Source organism: Aquarana catesbeiana, linkage group LG06 (genome assembly GCF_042186555.1).
Source record: "Aquarana catesbeiana isolate 2022-GZ linkage group LG06, ASM4218655v1, whole genome shotgun sequence".
Classification (NCBI taxonomy): domain Eukaryota; kingdom Metazoa; phylum Chordata; class Amphibia; order Anura; family Ranidae; genus Aquarana; species Aquarana catesbeiana.
Window position 1 is genome coordinate 264,047,665 of NC_133329.1, and position 20,284 is coordinate 264,067,948.

General features: G+C 42.9%; 1 protein-coding gene across 4 annotated transcripts in view; it reads right to left on the reverse strand.

Moving 5' to 3' along the window:
- KIAA2012 (KIAA2012 ortholog) overlaps window positions 1-20,284 on the reverse strand; it is a 313,387-nt gene that overhangs the window by 242,016 nt on the left and 51,087 nt on the right. For all 4 annotated transcript variants that reach the window (XM_073633290.1, XM_073633291.1, XM_073633292.1 and 1 more), the window contains exons 3-4: window positions 18,578-18,740; window positions 16,223-16,384 (exon numbers count right to left, since the gene is read on the reverse strand). In XM_073633290.1, the coding sequence (XP_073489391.1) occupies window positions 16,223-16,384; window positions 18,578-18,740 (325 nt within the window). The remainder of the gene's footprint in view (window positions 1-16,222; window positions 16,385-18,577; window positions 18,741-20,284) is intronic.

The window sequence follows — 20,284 nt, forward strand, 5'->3', positions numbered from 1 at the left end:
TGAGGCCTTTGAGTGCAGCCCCCTAGTCTGGGGTGGGGGGGGGGTGAACTCAGGCCTGGGCTCAGGTGCAGAAGGGACTCCTTCTCATGACACATGGAGGGATCCTGACCAGAAGGCATCAGAGCAAGGAGAGGACAGCAGGAGAACACTTCCGGGCAAATCTCCAGGGCGAAAGACAGCCAGGAGGGCGTGTTACAAGTGTCACAGTCAGGGGACTTAGAGGCATGCCTGAAGGAACTGGGTGCAAGCAGTCTGGAATAGATGCAGAATCAGTCTGGGAGGACTGTGGAGAAGTAGCCAGGAGGGCTAGTGAAAGGGGCAGCTGCAGCCAGGTGGGTTGGCAGTGCCTGAAGAGGTGGTACTGGGATCAGCATCCATAGGAATAGAACAACTAAGCACTATAGACCTCTTTTCTGCTACATTACCGAAGGGGCCTGCGGTCCCTGCCTGCAAAGGGCATTTGCTCTGGATCTGACTGAGTTTGTGTTGGATCAAATTGTCAGTGGTGGCTGGTCCTGGGAGATGTAGTTCTACAAGTAAGATTATGCAGGAGGTAGAAGAGAAGAGTATATATATTGGATGTATATAGTTGTGTCCCTGAAGATTTTCTTGTTGATCAAGTGGGTATCCCATTATAACCCCATCTCCATCCAAGTTTAATTGCCCTAATAAAATACAAAAACAAAGCTGAAAGGACTGATTCCTGTCTCCAGAGTGTGTGCCTGGCTGTGCAGGGTGGGAGATACCCATATTCACCAGCGGCTCCTATGGGGGTAACACTACATATGTGTCACCTTCAATGTAAGGTGTAGAGATTAGCATCAAGGACAGATCGTTTTAATGAGTCAGTCCATTCATCAACATATGTTTCAGGGCTCCCTACCCAATTCCTGATGAGTGCCCCCACAGCAAGCAGCTTGCCATGGGGGGACACGAGCCGAGTTGCAGCTCCGTGTATCCATTCAGACACGGAGCTGCTGTTTGGCCCCGTCCCCTCTCCTGATTGGCTAACTGAGTTTGATTGCCAGCAGCAGGAGCGAATGGCTCCGCTGCAGTGTCTCAGCCAATCGGGAGGGACAGTCTTGGGTGGCCGAGGCACTTGTGGACATCGCTGGATAGAGAGGGGGCTCAGGTAAGTATTAGGGGGGCTGAGCGGTACTGCTGCACACAGAAAGTTTTTATCTTAATAAAATGCATTAAATGCAACCACTAGCCGACCAGCTCATACAGATATACTGCGGCAGGTCGGCTCTCTCTGTACAGCGCCTTGCACAGGCACAGCTGCGGATGGGTGCGCGCCACCCACGTTGCACTCTCGCTCCCGCAGCACGCTGCGGGAGCGTGCCGCAAGTCAGGGATTCTTGACAAGGCGATTTCCCGTTCTGCCAGATGACATGACAGAGATATACTGTTCCCAGTGATCGGGAACAGTGATCTTAGTCATTTCTCAGGCAGCCCATCCCCACTACAGCTAGAACACACCTAGGGAACACAGTTAACCCCTTGATCGCCCCCTGCTGTTAACCCCTTCCCTTCCAGGGTCATTTTTACATTGATCAGTGTATTTTAATAGCACTGATCAATGTAATAATGTCACTGGTCCCCAAAAAGTGTAATTTGGGGTCAGATTTGTCCGCCGCAATGTTGCAGTCTCTCTAATTTTTGGATATGTATTATAGCAAAAAGTAAAAAACAAAAAATATTTTTTTTTTTCAAAATTGTCACTCTTTGTTTAAAGCACAAAAAATAAAAACGGCAGAGATGATCAAATACAACCAAAATAAAGCTCTATTTTTGGGGAAAAAAAGGACATGAATTTTGTCAGTTAAAGCGACGCAGTGCTGTATAGTAAAAAATGGCCTGGTCATTAAGAGAGCAAATCCTTCCGAGGCTGAAATGGTTAATATAAAAATCGTTCTACCTTTACAACCACTTTAATTTCTCAAACAAATAGAACAGATGTTTTTCCCACACAAGGATATCTTTAAGCAATACAGAGCAACATGCACAATATGGCCAGAAGTATGTTAGCATTCCTCTACATTATTGAGTTCAGACGCACAAAGCCAATTCCATTAATTCATGGTTTGATGAGTTTTGGTGTGGAGGAACTTAAGTGGCCAGCACACGACCTCCACCTTATTAAACACCTTTGGGATGAATTGGAACTCCAATGGCGAGCCAGTTCCTCCCATCCAACATCAGCACCAGACCTCAGAAATGCTCTTTTGGTTAAATAGGCACAAATTCCCTCAGACACATTCCAAAGTCTTGTGAAAAGGCTGTCCAGAAGAGTGGAGGAAATTAAAGCCACAAAAGGGAAAACCAGATGCATATAAATTACTATAATTTCGGAATGGTATCTTATATATATGAAGGCCCAGTGTCCCCAAATGTTTGGTCTGATATTGTAGGTCAGCATTACCAATTTAAAGCTTCCTAGCTAGCTAAACTTCCCTAAACGTTAACCTTTTGCTACATTAAGCCTATCTGGGTTTGTTTCACTCAGACTAGCTCTCCTAACAGTCCTTGGATCAAGACCTCCAATTTGTTTTGGGTTCTTGTTCATTCAGCCTCAGAGAAGCTCATACACACACTGCCAGTGTGTTGATCTAACATGCTGTCTTAGCAGCTTTGGCCTACACAGGACAACTGTCTAATTGAAGCCTCCTGTATGTGCCTTGCAAGCATTGTTATACATAGGTTTCTTACAAAGATCATACAGAAGAGGTTATGCTTACAGCGGCAAATGCACTTAAAAGTCCATCAATGAAAAGTACAGCATTTGCAAAATACATCTTCCCATAGGATGCATGCCTATTATTTGGCTAAATATTCACAAACACAGTAATCCCTTTACAACCTCATGGCAAAATAAATGCTCAGAGCTGCTGAAATTTAGAACACTAAAGGGAGAGAAACATGGATGTTGCTATTTCTGACCTTCTTCTAAAAAAAGCATTTTTGGCTAGCTGACTGTCTTAATTTTCAGTAGTCGGTGAATCACTGAACCAGAATCAGCATGCAGATCAGGAAAGTCAGAAGGAGACAGGGCTCCTAATCTGTGGTCTTGTTCCAGACCAGTGACTTAGAAAGTACTTTAGTCACTGATTCGGCATGACAGTCAGGCAGCTAGAAGTTCAGAGGGAGAGGTCAGCAATGACAGCTTACATACCTCAATACAGGTTTCCATAAAGGTAAAGATGAAGCCTAATATGTAAAGTCACTAACACACAAAAATACTCATCTGTACGAAGTTGTTAGTCTTCATTACCAGGGGCATAGATAAGGGGGGGTTAGGGGGGTTGGTGTTATTATTGCATCCACTGACACCAGTGTTGGAACTCAATTTAAAGAATAATTCCAAGTATGTATATTTTATACATAATTACATTATTCCAGCTTGGACCAATGTAAACATATGTAGTGCTACCCCGATAGGAGTTGCTAGTTACTGTATTTGGGTCCTCTACTCTGGTCCAGCCCTATGTGAGGCCTCCGCCTCACTGACACCACTAGTGTACCTTTCTGTAACCCTCAGCAGGCACACAACAATTGGACCCACAACTCTAGAAAAGATAAACAGACTGTATCGGCAGGTTAAGGTCATGGAAGTTCAACAGAGTACATTGGCATGTGAACATCAATCAGCATGAACACAATGATAACTGAAAATTGACCTCACAGGGCCTCTTAAACAAACTTCAGACTCCAGTATATACTGTGACCCCCATAGGCATAAACAGTAGCTCTCCGTATGAGATGCACATGACTAAACAAGAGTAACAACGTAGACAGCTAGGCCACTTGATAGCTTTCAAACAAGGAGCCTAGGCTTAGGCCTGCAAAGTAACAATTTAGAGTTAGACACAAATCTGCCCTCAGGTTAGAGTGGTTTGAGTAAGCTTTTGTGGTGGATCTTCTGCCAGCTACTTTGGGCCCCTTTAAGAAAGTTGGCGTGCAAGGTAGTGGGGGTATCTCAGTGAAATTAGTATTGCAGCAGTGTATCCAGTAGTCTGATCTTAAGGGAGAAAGGGACTCCTTAGGTGTATATGAAATCTTAGAAGAAACAGACCCAGTTGCAGCAGCCAGGTGCTAAGACGTGCCCAGTGGCAATAGTTAGATGTAAGGGTGGGCACAACTGCAGTAGTGGGATGTGATGGTATTCACAAAATCAGCACTTTGGGGAGCAAGTTAAATAACTGGACTGCGTTGCGCCTGACCTATAATAGCATGAACAGTTCACCTAACAGCAAGATGTAGGTTAGTTGTGAATGGATGCAGCTTAACAGTGGGTCTGTGACCCTCTACAGCGTCCTCTCTCGATAATTCTCTGATGGTTGTTGGTTGGATGAACAGAGAAGGGCCCCCTTTCCTGTAGTTGACTGATGGTAGAAGCAAGTAGGATTGTGACCACCTCAGTAAATCTGGACAATAGTGACCTGGATCACAACAAGTGTGTCAGGATGAGCACCAAACTGATAATGCAGTGAACTATGCCCAGTGCAGCCTCCTGGCTCTTAGATTTAGCAGTGTCCAGCAAACTCAGCTCAGGAACAGCTCGGCCAGGAAGAGGAATAACACTTTTAAACAGTGTTAGTAACAAAACATGTTACAAGCAGATGAACAACATTAACTAAGAAGAAAGTAGGTTTGAACAACTCACAAACTCAGCAAAGAAACCTCCCACCGTGAGCTTGCACAGATGGAATTTTTATGACCAAATGTCAACAATTTTGGATCTACCCTTCTGATGGTGTCAGAGGGTATGCTCTTCTTACCCAGAATGTAATGGGCTGTGCAAGGGATTGGCTCATCAACAGTCTGTTGGCTGGCATGGGTTTATGTCTGTTCAGGAATTTGCTTGAAGGGTTTAAGGTCAGGCGTTTCTGGGTTGAAGGTCTCTATTTTGATATCTGTGCTGGGTGTATCCCCCTCGACAGAGAACAGGGTCCCCCACCAATTGAACCCTATTTTGTCTCTCTTTTCCTCTTCTGGGGCCCTTTGCTCTTGCAGGACACGTTGATATGCATGGAGCAACTGAGGGTGAATACTTTCAGCAGATATGTTTTTCTTAATGGCCAAAGGAGTGAGCAACCTCCGTACCAGATCAGTGTTGATTATTATCAGTAAAGAGCTTTGCTTCGACCCTTGGGGGAATAGACACACGACCTCCAAAGTTTCGGAACTCCCTACTACCAATAAGCTGAAAGTGAGCCTGATGGGCACATATCCGTCATATGGAAACTTCTGGGTCCTGATTCCCAGATCTCTAACTCTTCTAACTTCTCAAGTGGTATGTGCTTTAGATACTTTTCATAGATGTCTCAGTATAGCAGTGCTACTTGTGCTCAGGTATCTAGCAACGCCTTAGTGTAGACTCCTTCCACCTGAATAGGGATGATGGGTGAAGGGTCCACTAGATCACCAGGAAGTTTGTGTGGGCCAGGCTCAGCAGTCCAGATATAGGCACTTCTCTTCTTTGGTGTCAGCCTTCTTGCAAGCCTAGGAGGAGAGTTTCCATCGACGTCCCACAACTGAGGACCAGTAAGCGGACTTTGCCGATTGACCTGTTCTATGGTGGGGTCACTGGGGCCAATCTTTGCTGTACCCAGTTCTCATGTTTGGATTACTTGGAATATGGAGCTCATGATAGTTTCCGAGTCCTCAACTAGCTCCTTTGCTAAGGTCCTTTGAAATTTCCCTCCGGCTTCCCTAGCTACAGTTTCCGCAATGCTTTCACAACTTCAGCTATAGGGTTGGCCATAGTCTTTTTACCCATACATTGTGTTCTGAAATGTCTTGTTTCTCCACAATGATATCAATTTCTAACTAGGCATAGAGTCAGTTCTCCCCTTTCTGCAACTTGCGTCATTGTTTGTTTTACTTCAGTCAACAACGTCTGCATGTCCGTATGAGCTCGGAGCTGAGGTACTATGGGGTTTAAAGGCTGGGCCCCTTTCTGAACTTGCGACCACAAAGCTTTACTGGTGGTTTCGGCTTCCATACCGCCCTTCACTATTATCTGGTGAAGGATTTTGTCTAGTCACCTGACAATGCCTGATTCTCATTATCTCATTGATAGGTATGTTTGAAAAGGTAAATGATAAAAATAGTCCTCTGCGCTACCAGATAATCGTGAAAAAATAATTAAATAAATCAAATTAGTGGAAATGCTGCAAAACCTGAAAGTGTTCACAACTACAAATATAAAGATATATATAATGTACAGTGATCTTGCGCACAACCTTCAATATAACATCATAATAAGTATATGAACCATAGGTGAAAAATGAAGAAATTATTAAATATAGTGAATAAAGTCCAATGACATAGCTCATCCAGTGTCCCAATAGTGAAGATAGTGAAAGAAAGTCTATTAATGGTTCCCAGATAGTCAAAACGCTGTCACCAACACCTCCGTGCTCCCAGAACTCTTACCTCATATGCATGAAACATAAGCCTTGGATACCAATCCAAAAGGAATCAATAAGCTTCCCTTCCGGGATCACAGCTGCAGCTCTTCAATAAAGGATTCTGTCCCACATTACCTCCTCTGCAGATCCTGCAGTGTCTTCTCTCTATGTCTTAGAGACACAAGGATGAGCTACGTCATTGAACTTTATTCACTATATTTAATCATTTTTTTCATTTTTCACCTATGGTTCATATACCTATTATGGTGTTATATTGAAGGTTGGGCGCAAGATCACTGTACATTATATATGAAAAGGTAAATTGCCTTTTGAAGGGCCTCCAAGCATTCAGATATGGCTGGGGCCTGTAGATTCTTGATCACTCTTTTGCCGCGTACACACGATCGGACATTCCGACAACAAAATCCTGGATTTATTTTCGATGGATGTTGGCTCAAGCCTGTCTTGCATACACACGGTCACACAAATGTTGTTGGAAATTCCGTTCGTTAAGAACGTGCTGAGTTACAACATGTACAACGGCACTATAAAGGGGAAGTTCAATAGCCAGTGCGCCACTCTTTGAGCTCCTTCTGCTAATCTTGCATTAGTAGAAGTTTGGTGAGAGACGATTTGCGCTTTTCAGCCTCGTGCTTTTCAGATCGTTACTGCTCTTCAGTTTGTGCTTGTGGGTTCGTATCTGTTCTTCAGTGCTTGAAGTCAGTTCGTATCTGGTTTTCAGTGCGTAGTTTTTTATTACGTATTTGATTCTCAGTGCGTTCTTGTCCGCTCATTTCTGAATTTCAGCTCGCTCTTCTTGGGCCTTTCTGATTTTCAGTGCATTCTGTTAGTTTATTCTGACCAGCCGAACCGTTTTTAAGCCATGTTGCGGGTACGTACTCATCGTAGAGTTTGTGCTGTGTAGGGGCTTGGTGTTGGGGTTCTTACTTTAATCCGTCCATGAACAGGGGGAGGAGGAGTTCATGGACGAAGAATTGGTTGCTCCAGCGTGACCAATTCTCGCACATGCCTTTGTTGCGGGAGATCCGTGAGAATAATCCTGCTGATTTCAGGAATTATCTCCGGGTGACAGACCCCGTTTTTCACCATCTGTTGGCTTTGCTGTCCCCTTATATTACCAAGTAGGACACCTGCATGCGGCAAGCCATCACTCCGGAACAGAGGCTAGTCGCCACCTTGCAGTACTTGGCGACGGGGAGAAGTCGGCAGGACATCAAGTTCTCGACAGGCATCTCCCCCTGGCTCTGGGAATCATTAGTCCAGAGACCTGTTCTGCCATTATACAGGTCCTGCAGAAGGTCCTATATTAAGGTAAGATTTCTCCTTTAACATCACATTATTTGTTTTTAAATAAATGTATTTTTTAAATAAAGTTGTATTTTAAACATAAAAATATATTTTCTTTGATTTACTGCTTGTGTTTCTTTTAGCTGTCTCCTAGGTTCTCCAATGGGCTTTTTTTTTTGCCCATTTTCTTCAATAGTGCAAATGTACTTTCTTTGATACATGAGGTGACAATCTTTTCTTCAGCTAACTATTATGTTGTGGGTCTGCTACACACACACCTTGTTTTTGTTGTTAATGTATGTAATGCATTAGTGATATAAATATTCATCATTTTCAGCACCATGAATACATTTTTTTGAGCGACGAAAATGGCCTGATTGATGCAAATTATAAAGCACTGTGGGTGTTATTTACTAAAGTAAAATCCACTTTGCACTACATGTGCACTGCAAAAGTGCACTTGAAAGTACAATGAAATTGTACTGAAAGTGCACTTGTAGTGCAAAGTGGATTTGCCTTTAGTATATAACCCCCATTGTTACTGTAAACATCAACTTACGCAAAAAACTGCTATTGAGCATTGAAAGTAGAAGCCACACATTGTTGAGTAGAAAATGTTTTACTCTGTGCACATTCACATGTGCGTTTAGAAAACGGTTTTTGAACAAACCAACATATTTTTGGAATACATTTTTTTTTTTGTGGACAGTGGAAATATCTTTTTTTGTGGTAAACAGGCATGTTTTTAAAACCATAAAGCAATATACAACTCAGCAACTTACAAAGTTCAACTTTGATAAAGTGAAGGCAATATCAGACATTTGTATGTCCAAACTGTGTTGATATTTCCTTCATCAGATGGGGTGATGTCACCCCTGTAAAAGCCAAATTGGGAGTCAAAATGGGGATTTCCCTCCTGATCCCATGCCTAAGGTCAACATGTGCTAGCTGCCATCATGGGGGATCAATGGACATGTTTAGGGGGAAAACCCTTACCTCTCAGCTACTTTAGTTGCAAGGAAGGGGTTGCACCCAAAAAACGTGTACATTGATATCCTGTGATAGCAAATAGCACATGTTGACACACTGAGTGCATCTTCAAAATTTGGCTTTCAACATTTTTTATTAAAGTTAGAAAAATAAAAACAATTACAAAAATTTTGGTGTGTTTTAGATTCTGCCTAAAACATCAATGATGTTTTTGAGTCTTTTTTCCACATCATTGATGTCTTCCTTGATCTTCTGTAAATCACGATTGCACCCCATGATCTCCCCGATGAGGACGTGTGCACTTGCACTTGTGAAATGTGTTTTTTCTTCTTCTTCCACAACATCCACATCAGCTAAAAAAAAACACACCTTGTATTAAAAATATGCAGGCATCCATCTATTACCTGAAGCTGTGGTCTCAGACACTCACCTGTTGTGGTCACTATTTCTACCACTTCATAAACCTCTCCTTCATCCACATCCTGAGGTTGTTGTTTTGGGATTTCCCCTTCTTTAGGAGGTTGTGGGTCCCTGGTGACCTCAGACGTCCCAAGTCTTTTCTCCCCTATGTGAATAAAAAAAAAGGTATACTTAGCACACAGATATTTAAGGGCAGAAATAGGAATATGAAACATTGCTTGGAAGTGAGGTACAATTGTCTGTTTTGGCAGAGTTCCAAGCTGAAGACATGATTTTTTTCCCTTACAAAAGCTGGAATAATGACCTTTTTTGTGCAAGCTTCACAGATGGAGACACCCCTAGTATCCACTGGAGCACCTGTGTGGGTCACCCTAAAAAGTTTGTTCTGGTGTCTCACACTAGTGCTCCTGCGTCCAGATGTGTAAACAGCTGCTGAGTGTCCTCTCCTTACACTAAATCAAGTTTGCATTTCATTCTAGTAACAAACCCATCCAGACAACAATGTACTAAACTTCTTTAAATACAAATAGGCATGACCAAAAGTAGTTAACCTGCATCTGCCAAAAACATTGTATTAGTGGGCGAACAAACGATGTTTACTACGAACGATTACTGTGCCCACGAACCTGAAACTTGCCATTTTAACCGCCATCTTAAACTGTCCAACAGTAAAGAGAAGTACATGGAGCAGCATGCAAGTAATAATAATAATAGGAACACACGACAACTACTTACTTTTTTGCAGCACTCTCTTGATTCTTCTGTACTGATCCTGCTCCCTCAATTTGAGGTCTGACCAATGTTTCCTCTGTTGGTCCTAGGATCGCCGTACCCCTTGTGCAGACTTTTCACAACTTTAGTCATGATCTTGGCCTTTCTCACATTTGGGTTTGGGTAAGGTCCATGCTTCCCGTCATAGTCGGCCCTCTTCAAGATGTCCACCATCCCCACCATCTCTACAAAGGACATATTTGAGGCCTTAAATCTCCTCCAGGATCGGGATGCTCGTGGCTCCTAGCTTTCGTTGTTGCTGCTCTCTGCTGTATGCACCTGTTGTCTCTCCACCATGTGCTCTCACACTGCATGAAAGAGAAGGGGCGTGGAATATACTAGAAAGAAGGTCAGGGACGGGCAGAGTTTCACGCATGCGCAGTGTATATAAAGTGGAACACACGTGCGTCATACGTACGATCTGTGAGCGGAGGAAGGAGTAGCGGAATCGCAGATCGTTCTAATGAAGGTAAAATTTTAACTTGGGGCATCAGTGGTCTATACTGCTTAGAGATTGAGGCCTATATTGGGACAAGATTATGCGAGTTTAGCCTGACATTAGGGTTTGTCTTGTGTTGTGTCTTGCAGAGAAAATGATTCGATTCAACGATCATGATTTCCTCCCCCAATTCATTGATTTGTACAGAGAGCTGCCCTGTCTGTGGCAGACAAAACACCCCTTTTATACAAATCGTCTAAAGAGGCAGGCAGCACTGGATAAATTGCTGGAATTTGTGAAGCCACAGGTCCCCACGGCAAACATCAACTACTTGAAGTGCAAAATTGGTGGCCTGAGGAGCACATATAATAGGGAGCGCAAGAAGGTCCAGGATTCCATGAGATGAGGAGCAGCAGCAGATGACATTTATGTCCCCAGGCTGTGATACTATGACAGACTGCGTTTTCTGTCAGACCAGACTGAAATCAGGCCCTCACTCTCAACCCTTCCTTCCACAGTTCCTTCCACCCCAGCTGAGGCTTCAGAAGTTCAACCTGGGCCTTCCACCCAGGAAGAAGATGTGGAGGAGCCCTGCTTGAGTCAGGTATAGCATTGTTTAACATATTTCTCAAACTTGTGTGTGATTGATGAACAATAAACTATGTCCCTTTTTCATACACAGGAAAGCCTCAGCCAGGAGGAGACTGTGGAAAGTGGCAGCCAGGAGGTGGCGGGGAAAGTGGCAGCCAGGAGGTGGCGGAGGTAAGTGGCAGCCAGGAGGTGGCGGGGTAAGTAGCAGCCAGGAGGTGGCCGGGCCCAGTAGCCTGACCGAATCCCAGGCCCCTCCCCTCCGCCTTCAACAAAAAAGGCCCAGGAAGGGGAAGGGGAGGAGCATGGAGGAGTCAGCACTTGGGTTCATTCGGCAGGCTTCTGCGGACCTCAGAACCCCGCCAGTCTTCTTGAGGCCTATGCCTGCATGGCTGCCAACAAAATGCAGGAAATGGAGGTAGGCCAACGCCTCTTTTGTGTGGAAATGATATATATGGCCCTAAATAAGGGGTTGGGGGGCGAACTCACAAGCAAAACCCACCTGTGTTAGTTGAACCATCCTCCTCCTCCTCCTCCACCTACTGCCACAACTCCAACATCAGAGCCACAGCCCAGAAGCAAGTGTGAAAGGAAGCATATCAGGAAGACAAGAGTGTGATGGCCTGAGTTTAGTCTGGTCTGACAAAAGACGCAGGCTGTTGTAAGACCACAGCCTCAGAACATATATGTCACCTGCTGCTGTTCCTGGTCTCTCGAAGTCCTGGACCGGATTGTGCTCCCTATTAAATGGATTCCTCAGCTCCCAATTTTGCATGTCAAATAGTTGATGTGTGCCATGGGGTACAAAGGCTTTGCCAATTTCATCAGTTTATCCAGCGTTGCCTTCCTCTTTATCTTGTTATGACCCATAATAAATGTCTATTTTTTTTCACAAATACTTGTACATATGTGTTTTAATTCAAAAAGGACAGTTTGTTTGTGAGTAGGCAGGTACATTTCAAAAAAACAATGTCAACAAGGGACACCAACACCAACCAACCTCTTTGAGGTTAAAAAATATAAGATAATAATGCTGTTGTGGTAACTTGACACACAAAACGGGAAAAAATATTATGGAGATCACTAGAAAAAAACAAAAAAGCAGGAGATCTTGAATTCCACAAAAAAAAGAAGATCACTATAAACAAAAATTATAAACATTATTCTGGAGATCTGGCGAAAAAATAAAAGAGATTATTCATGAGATCACAAGAAATAATAAAGAAATCAGTTTGTCAGAACTCTGTGTGAATATCAGCAGCAAGACAACTTCATAATTCTAGCATTATAAAGAAGAAGAGAATGCGCTGCATTAAAAGATTAAAAAATGTGCAGCGTGAAGAATGTGCTATCTCCATTACGAGCGCTAGTTTTGCCAGGCGCTTCCGTCTCGTACTTGATTCAGAGCATGCGTGGAATTTTGTGCGTTGGAATTGTGTACACACGCTCGGAATTTACGACAATGGATTTTGTTGTCCGAAAATTTGAGATCCAGCTCTCAAATTTTTGTTGTCAGAAATTCTGATAAAAAATTTCCAATGGAGCCTACACACGGTCGGAATTTCCGACAACAAGCTCCCATTGAACATTTCCCGTTGGAAAGTCCGATCGTGTGTACGCGGCATTTATTTCTTGATAGTGTTGGTCACCTCCCACTCCTTGGTCGTTCCAGGTGTCGGGGACTTGCCAGGAAAGAACCTTAGCTATAACTAGTTGGTGTGGCAGAATTCTTCACAGGGCTTTCTATAAGCTTCCCAAGCTCGGCCAAGAGGGAAGCTGAGAGCCCATCAAATGTCGTGGCCAAGGCGGGGTGGCATGGTTAGCCCAGAGCTTTCTGGATTCAGCCCTGGTCTGTCTGGTTGAATCAACTGGGTCTCGGCTGAATCATTCAGGTAGAGCCTTCCTCCTTGTATCATGGTAGGAATCCCTTTCTTCCATTATGTCAGAACGTATGTGTGAGGTGTATCTGGATTTGCCTTCACATCAAGGATAAACACTCAGTGGCCCAGAACCATCACTGCTATTGCCTGTTTTACTTGCTCTTCAGACCAGGTACCCCCGAGTATATCAAGCAACACACACAATTCAGTTTGACCGGTTTGGCATGTAAACATCCCCATCTGCTGCCTATTGCAGATTAACTTCATTATCGGTACCTTCTTTTTCTATTGAGTCTGGTGAATATTTTAGCAGCCCTAAGAGCAGCGTTTGGAGACCTCATTAAGGACACCAAAGAGGCCTGGTATTCCCAACATCAGACATATGTGTTTTTGACCCCAGACTGAAAATCTGTGGGTCTCTTCTTTTTGATATGAGAGGGGAGTGTGGCACACTTCACGGCATGTTTACTTGAAGCACTTCAGCACTTTGTTTATGGAATTTGGAGCACTGAGCACTTTATATGTGATTTTTTGAAACACTTTGGACTTATGTTTGTTTGTTTTTTCTGGTTATCACTGTTATACACATACATAGATTTTGGACTGTAAGCGCTGAACTATTGATATTTGATTTATGAAGTGATTTAGCACTTGGTGGACAGCAGCTGCAGGATTTAGAATTTTTATTTTCACATAGCGCAGGCATTTATATGTTTTTTTATTGTTTACAATTGTCGTGATATGCTGTGATTGGTCACAGCGATCACATGATGCTGGCAGCAGGCTGGTATAGTGATCAGTCATCGGTTGTGTCTGGTGGACACAGCTGGTGACAGATCATGCAGCTGTGCGGCCCCTTCTGAGAGAACATCACATGAGTCACTCAGAAGGAGGAAAGATATTAAAATATACACATACAGTCAGGTCCATAAATATTGGGACATCAACACAATTCTAATCTTTTTGGCTCTATACACCACCACAATGGATTTGAAATGAAACAAACAAGATGTGCTTTAACTGCAGATTTTCAGCTTTAATTTGAGGGTATTTACATGCAAATCAGGTGAACGGTGTAGGAATTACAACAGTTTGTATATGTGCCTCCCACATTAAGGGATCAAAAGTAATGGGACAGATTAACAATCATCCATCAAACTTTCCCTTTTTAATACTTGGTTGCAAATCCTTTGCAGTCAATTACAGCCTGAAGTCTGGAAAGCATAGACATCACCAGACGCTGGGTTTCATCCCTGGTGATGCTCTGCCAGGCCTCTATTGCAACTGTCTTCAGTTCTTGCTTGTTCTTGGGCCATTTTCCCTTCAGTTTTGTCTTCAGCAAATGAAATGCATGCTCAATCGGATTCAGGTCAGGTGATTGACTTGGCCATTGCATACCATTCCACTTCTTTCCCTTAAAAAACTCTTTGGTTGCTTTCGTAGTATGCTTCCGGTCATTGTCCATCTGCACTGTGAAGCGCCGTCCAATGAGTTCTGAAGCATTTTGCTGAATATGAGCAGATAATATTGCCCGAAACACTTCAGAATTCATCCTGCTGCTTTTGTCAACAGTCACATCATCAATAAATACAAGAGAACCAGTTCCATTGGCAGCCATACATGCCCACGCCATGACACTACCACCACCATGCTTCACTGATGAGGTGGTATGCTTTGGATCATGAGCAGTTCCTTTCCTTCTCCATACTCTTCTCTTCCCATCACTCTGGTACAAGTTGATTTTGGTCTCATCTGTCCATAGGATGTTGTTCCAGAACTGTGAAGGCTTTTTTAGATGTTGTTTGGCAAACTGTAATCTGGCCTTCCTGTTTATGAGGCTCACCAATGGTTTACATTTTGTGGTGAACCCTCTGTATTCACTCTGGAGAAGTCTTCTCTTGATTGTTGACTTTGACACACATACACCTACCTCCTGAAGAGTGTTCTTGATCTGGCCAACTGTTGTGAAGGGTGTTTTCTTCACCAGGGAAAGAATTCTTCGGTCATCCACCACAGTTGTTTTCCGTGGTCTTCCGGGTCTTTTGCTGTTGCTGAGCTCACCGGTGCATTCTTTCTTTTTAAGGATGTTCCAAACAGTTGATTTGGCCACACCTAATGTTTTTGCTATCATCCTGATGGGTTTGTTTTGTTTTTTCAACCTAATGATGGCTTGCTTCACTGATAGTGACAGCTCTTTGGATCTCATATTGAGAGTTGACAGCAACAGACTCCAAATGCAAATAGCACACTTGAAATGAACTCTGGACCTTTTATCTGCTCCTTGTAAATGGGACAATATGGGAATAACACACACCTGGCCACGGAACAGCTGAGCAGCCAATTGTCCCATTACTTTTGGTCCCTTAAAAAGTGGGAGGCACATATACAAACTGTTGTAATTCCTACACCGTTCACCTGATTTGGATGTAAATACCCAAATTAAAGCTGAAAGTCTGCAGTTAAAGCACATCTCGTTCATTTCATTTCAAATCCATTGTGGTGGTGTATAGAGCCAAAAAGATTACAATTGTGTCGATGTCCAGATATTTATGGACCTGACTGTATATATACCGTATAAACTCAAGTATAAGTCGTTCCGAGTATAAGTCGAGGCCCCTAATTTGCCACAAAAAACTGGGAATTGACCCGAGGGTGAGAAATGCAGAGGAACAACAACAACAATGCCCATCTGCAGCTGCATGCCTCCCTGTGTTCTGTGCAGCCTACCTGTACCCTGTGCATGTGTCCTGTACATGTGCATGTGTCCTGTACATGTGTGTCCTGTACATGTGTCCTGTGTTCCTGTGTCCCTGTGTGCATGTGTCCTGTGTGCATGTGCAGCCTACCTGTGTCCTGTGCAGCCTCCCTGTGGCGATCTCCATCCTCCCTGTGGCGATCTCCATCCTCAGACGGCGGCCGGCGTGTGATGATAGTGTTCGGCGGCCATTCCACAGTTCAAAAGCCGCGCCTCCTCCTCGTCTGTGATAGGCTGACCGCTGACTGCCTATCACGGACATTCTCTCATTCTGAGATGAGAGAATGTCCGTGATAGGCTGTACACTGACAGCTGTTCAGCCTATCACAGAGGAGCAGGAGGCGCGGCTTTTGAAAGCTGGAATAGCCTCCGAACACTATCATCACACGCCGGCCGCCGTCTGCCTGCATGACACGCTGATCATGCAGACAGACGGCGGTGACTCGAGTATAAGTCGAAGGGGACACTTTCAGCCCAAAAAAAAGGGCTGAAAAATTCGACTTATACTCGAGTATATACGGTATATATTTTTTTATTAAAATAAATTGTAAGTTCACCAGCATTTAGTTTCTTGAACTCTTTTGTTTACCATAAATATACATTGTAACTTCTAATATGCCGTGCAAGCCATATTAGCTAAAAGCATTCCAGTTACCTGAATTTGTGAAAGCATTGGTATTTGTCCACTGGGGAAGGTAAGTAAAAGCAGGCAGGTGCTGATATTTCAAAGGAGTAGATGACAAGTCTGGATGTCTTCCACCATTCTCTCCCAAATAGCTGGCCAGTTGTTGAAGCTGAACTGAGTCCCTAAGGCTTCCTGAAAATACATGCAAAAAACAACAACAGAAAATTAAGGAGCTCCGTACTCAACCAGTATGGCAGGTCACAGTTCTGCCCAGGGACTTTCTCTAATGTTTTCAAGTCCTCTGAAAGACCACCAAGCCTGCATATGTAAAGCTCCCTTTAGGCATTCATAAATATTGTTTACACAACATAAAAAGAGCAACAAATAGGAACAATGGTATCAGTATCACAAGGTCTTTATATTTACCTTCAGGGGAGTTTCACTGTCATGGTAAAAATCATGTTTTTCCATATGCTATGTTGTTCCCTCTTGTAAAAAATCCATTATCTGGTGTTAAAGTGACCACTAACTTATAAAATCCACCTCATAAAAAATATATACATCAGTGTAAATGAATCTTGAGCGTGTAAACCAGAATTAGCAGCTGGCTTTTCATAAACATTATTTTACAGCAAGATAAACTATGAAGCTATAAAAAAAAGGCAAATGAGTACTTTGACCAAATCATCATTTTTATGCATATTGTCCAACTCCAAGCTGTATAAACTCGAATGCTTATTGGATTTAAGCATATCAGGTGATGTGTATTTGTGTAATGAGGGTCGGTGTGGTCTAAGGAGATCAACACCCTATATCAAGGTGTGCAAAATTATTAGGCAGCTTCTTTTCCTCAGGCAAAATGGGCCAAAAAAGAGATTTAACTGACTCTGAAAAGTAAAAAAATTTAAAAAGTCTTTTAGAGGCATGTAGCACTCTTGAAATTGCTAAGATTATTGGGGCGTGATTACAGAACCATCAAACATTTTATTGCAAAAAGTCAACAGGGTCACAAGAAACCTGTTGAGAAAAAAAGACACAAATTAACTGCCAAAGATTTGAGAAGAATCAAACGTGAAGCTACCAGGAACCCATCATCCTCCAGTATTGTAAAATTACAGAACTGCAACCTACCTGGTGTGCCCGGAAGTACAAGGTGTTCAGTGCTCAGAGACATGGCCAAGGTAAGGTAGGCTGAAACCTGACCAGTCCACCACTGAACAAGACACATAAATTGAAATGTTAAGATTGGGCCAAGAAATATCTGAAGACAGATTTTTCAAAGGTTTTATGGACTGCTGAGATAAGAGTGACTCTTGACGGATCAGATGGAAGGGCCTGTGGCTGGATCAGTAATGGGCACAGAGCTCCACTTCAAATCAGACAAGAGCAAGGTGGAGGTGGGGTACTGGTATAGGCTGGTATTATTAAAGATGAGCTAGTTGGACCTTTTTGGGTTGTAGATGGACTCAAAATCAATTCCCAAACCTACTGCCAGTTTTTAGAAGACACTTTCTTCAAGCAGTGGTACAGGAAAAAGTCTGCATCTTTCAAGAAGACCATAATATTTATGCAGGGCAATGCTCCATTGCATGCAACAAAGTACTCCACTGTGTGGCTAGCCAGTAAAGGCCTTAAATATGAAAGAATAATGACATGGCCCCCTTCCGCAACTGACCTAATCCCTATTGAGAATTAGTGGGCCCTTCTTAAATGGGAGATTTACAGTGAAGGAAAACAGTACACCTCCCAGTGTCTGGGAGGCTGTGGTTGCCGCTGCACAAAAAGCTGATCGTCAACAGACCAAGAAACTGTCAGTCTCCATAAATGGAAGGCTTATGCCTCTTAATTAAAAGAAGGGTGGCTATATTGGTCACTTTTTAGTTGTTTGTTTATTATTCTCACTTTAACAGATGAAAATAAACAAGTGAGATGGGAAAATTTTCATTTTTCATTTAGTTGCATAATAATTCTACACACAGAGATATTCTCCTAAGAAAGCCAAAACCTCACTTTTACCTTCTTAAATATTCGAGTTTGAGGTTTATTAATATTTTGGATTGACCAAGAGCACTGTAGTTGTTCAATAATTAAATTAATTCTCAAAAATACAATTTGACTAATAATTGTGCACACAGTATATTCTGAATATGAATTTCTTTTTACATCACATTTACATTTTTTTACAACATTTACTAGTTTACTATTACCAAGTTGTTTAGAGATGTGACAATGACAGGGATTGGGACAAATTATAAAGGTATATGAAATAAAAGAAAGAACATTCTGTACTGGTATTTTTATAGTTATCAGAATACAACACTTTTCAATTTAGTGGTACTTTCAAAACTTTTATTCATGACTATCAAAATATTTTTCAAAGCTAACCTGTTTGCTTTAGCTTGTAAAGGTAGTTTGGATCCCAAGTATGGAGAAGACGCGTAAGATATCTCTTGGGTGAATAGCCAGGCCGGATCTGTCTGTTATACTGAATATCCTCTTCATTTAGAAAATGTAGGTATGGCTGCCAGTTGGAATCTATATGGCCATTCTGGAGAAACAAAACAGTGGTTGGAAGCATGCATTATTCATAGTCAGCAAAGATCAAGTCCTCTGTCAGTCTCTTGTATGTCCTCAGCAATGTTCTGTTGTGTGATGTCCACCAGTACAATCATAAAGTCATGAAAGGAAAATAGCTATCACCTACTTTGTCTAAGTTTTTTTTGTTATTGACCTCACATGGAATACTAATACTTTTTTTCAGAAAGAATGGTAGTGATGCATACTGAAATCCTCCACACTATTGCGTTGTGGTAATGACTGCATTAACAAAAATTAGCATTACTTGTGCTGGTGTGATGCAGTATCAATTATTCTGAAAGGCACTCCCACGCACCTTCCTAGTGGACCTGTGCTGTAGCACTAAAATGTGTTGCTGTGCATTACCAGTAATGGTGCAGGTACAATTTCTGGGATGTTAAGGTGTGTTGCCCAGCCCATTCATTTAAATAGGCAACCATACACATGGCAGGTTAATGTACCAAAAAGTGCAAATTAACGAGTAACACGCATGCGTTAATGTAACACACCCCAGCAAAAAGGTGTGAATCTAGCCTAAAAATAAAAGGTGAGTAGTATAAAGGCAGTTTAATGGGCATAGTAAGAGTCCTATGAATATAAATTACTAATCACACATTGCATTTTCACCAAGGACATTGTATGCTTCACATAATGACTGTCTATATCCATGCACTCCAGTGGCAGATGCATGACATTTGTCAGAGACATTTTCCTAAGGCTTCATGTACACGGGACGTTTTTACAACCTCTCCTGAACGATTCAACTTGACAAATAGTAACCCACGTTTAAAACGTCTGTTTTGCCGCGTTTACATGCCGCGTTTAGCGGTGTTTTGCCGCATTTTGCCGCGTTTGCGTTTAGAAGCATTTGTAAAAAAAAAAAAAAAAATATTTTTTTTTTTAAATGGCCAAACACAAATAATGCCTATAAATGAAACGCGGCATGAGTTACAGTGTTTGGCGTCTGAAACGTTGGAGACTTCGTCGTCTGAACTAATTTTTTTGCCTTAAAAAAAGGCCTATAAACACAACTGCCTAAAAACAACAGCAAACAAACCTGTGTACATGTACACATAAGATAACATTGAATGAGTTCAGGGGCAGTTGAAAAAAGCGACCAACTGCCTCTGAACGTCTGTTTAGCAGCAGCAGTGTACATGGGGCCTAAGGCCACCGAGTCACCGATGCCAGTGGAGAGCAGAAGAAGGGAAAGCTGTTGGCACCGAGCAAGGGAGGCCGCTGGTGAAGCGCTGCATAGATGGGGTAAGTGCACCAGATCCACCAACTGACTGTTTGCCGCCGGTACTGTTTGCCACCCCCGCCAAAAAATTACCACTGGAAGCCGGCTGTGCATGCTGGAAAACCAGCAGCTGACCGACTCCCGATCAGCGCTCTCAGCCAATGCCAGAGAGTGCTGATCGGAGTGTTCTGGGGGGGCTGCCCCCCTGTCAGAACACAACAGCTCAGTGGGGGAGATTGCTGCCCTAACCTTGCTAGCCCTAAGAGCATGTCCCA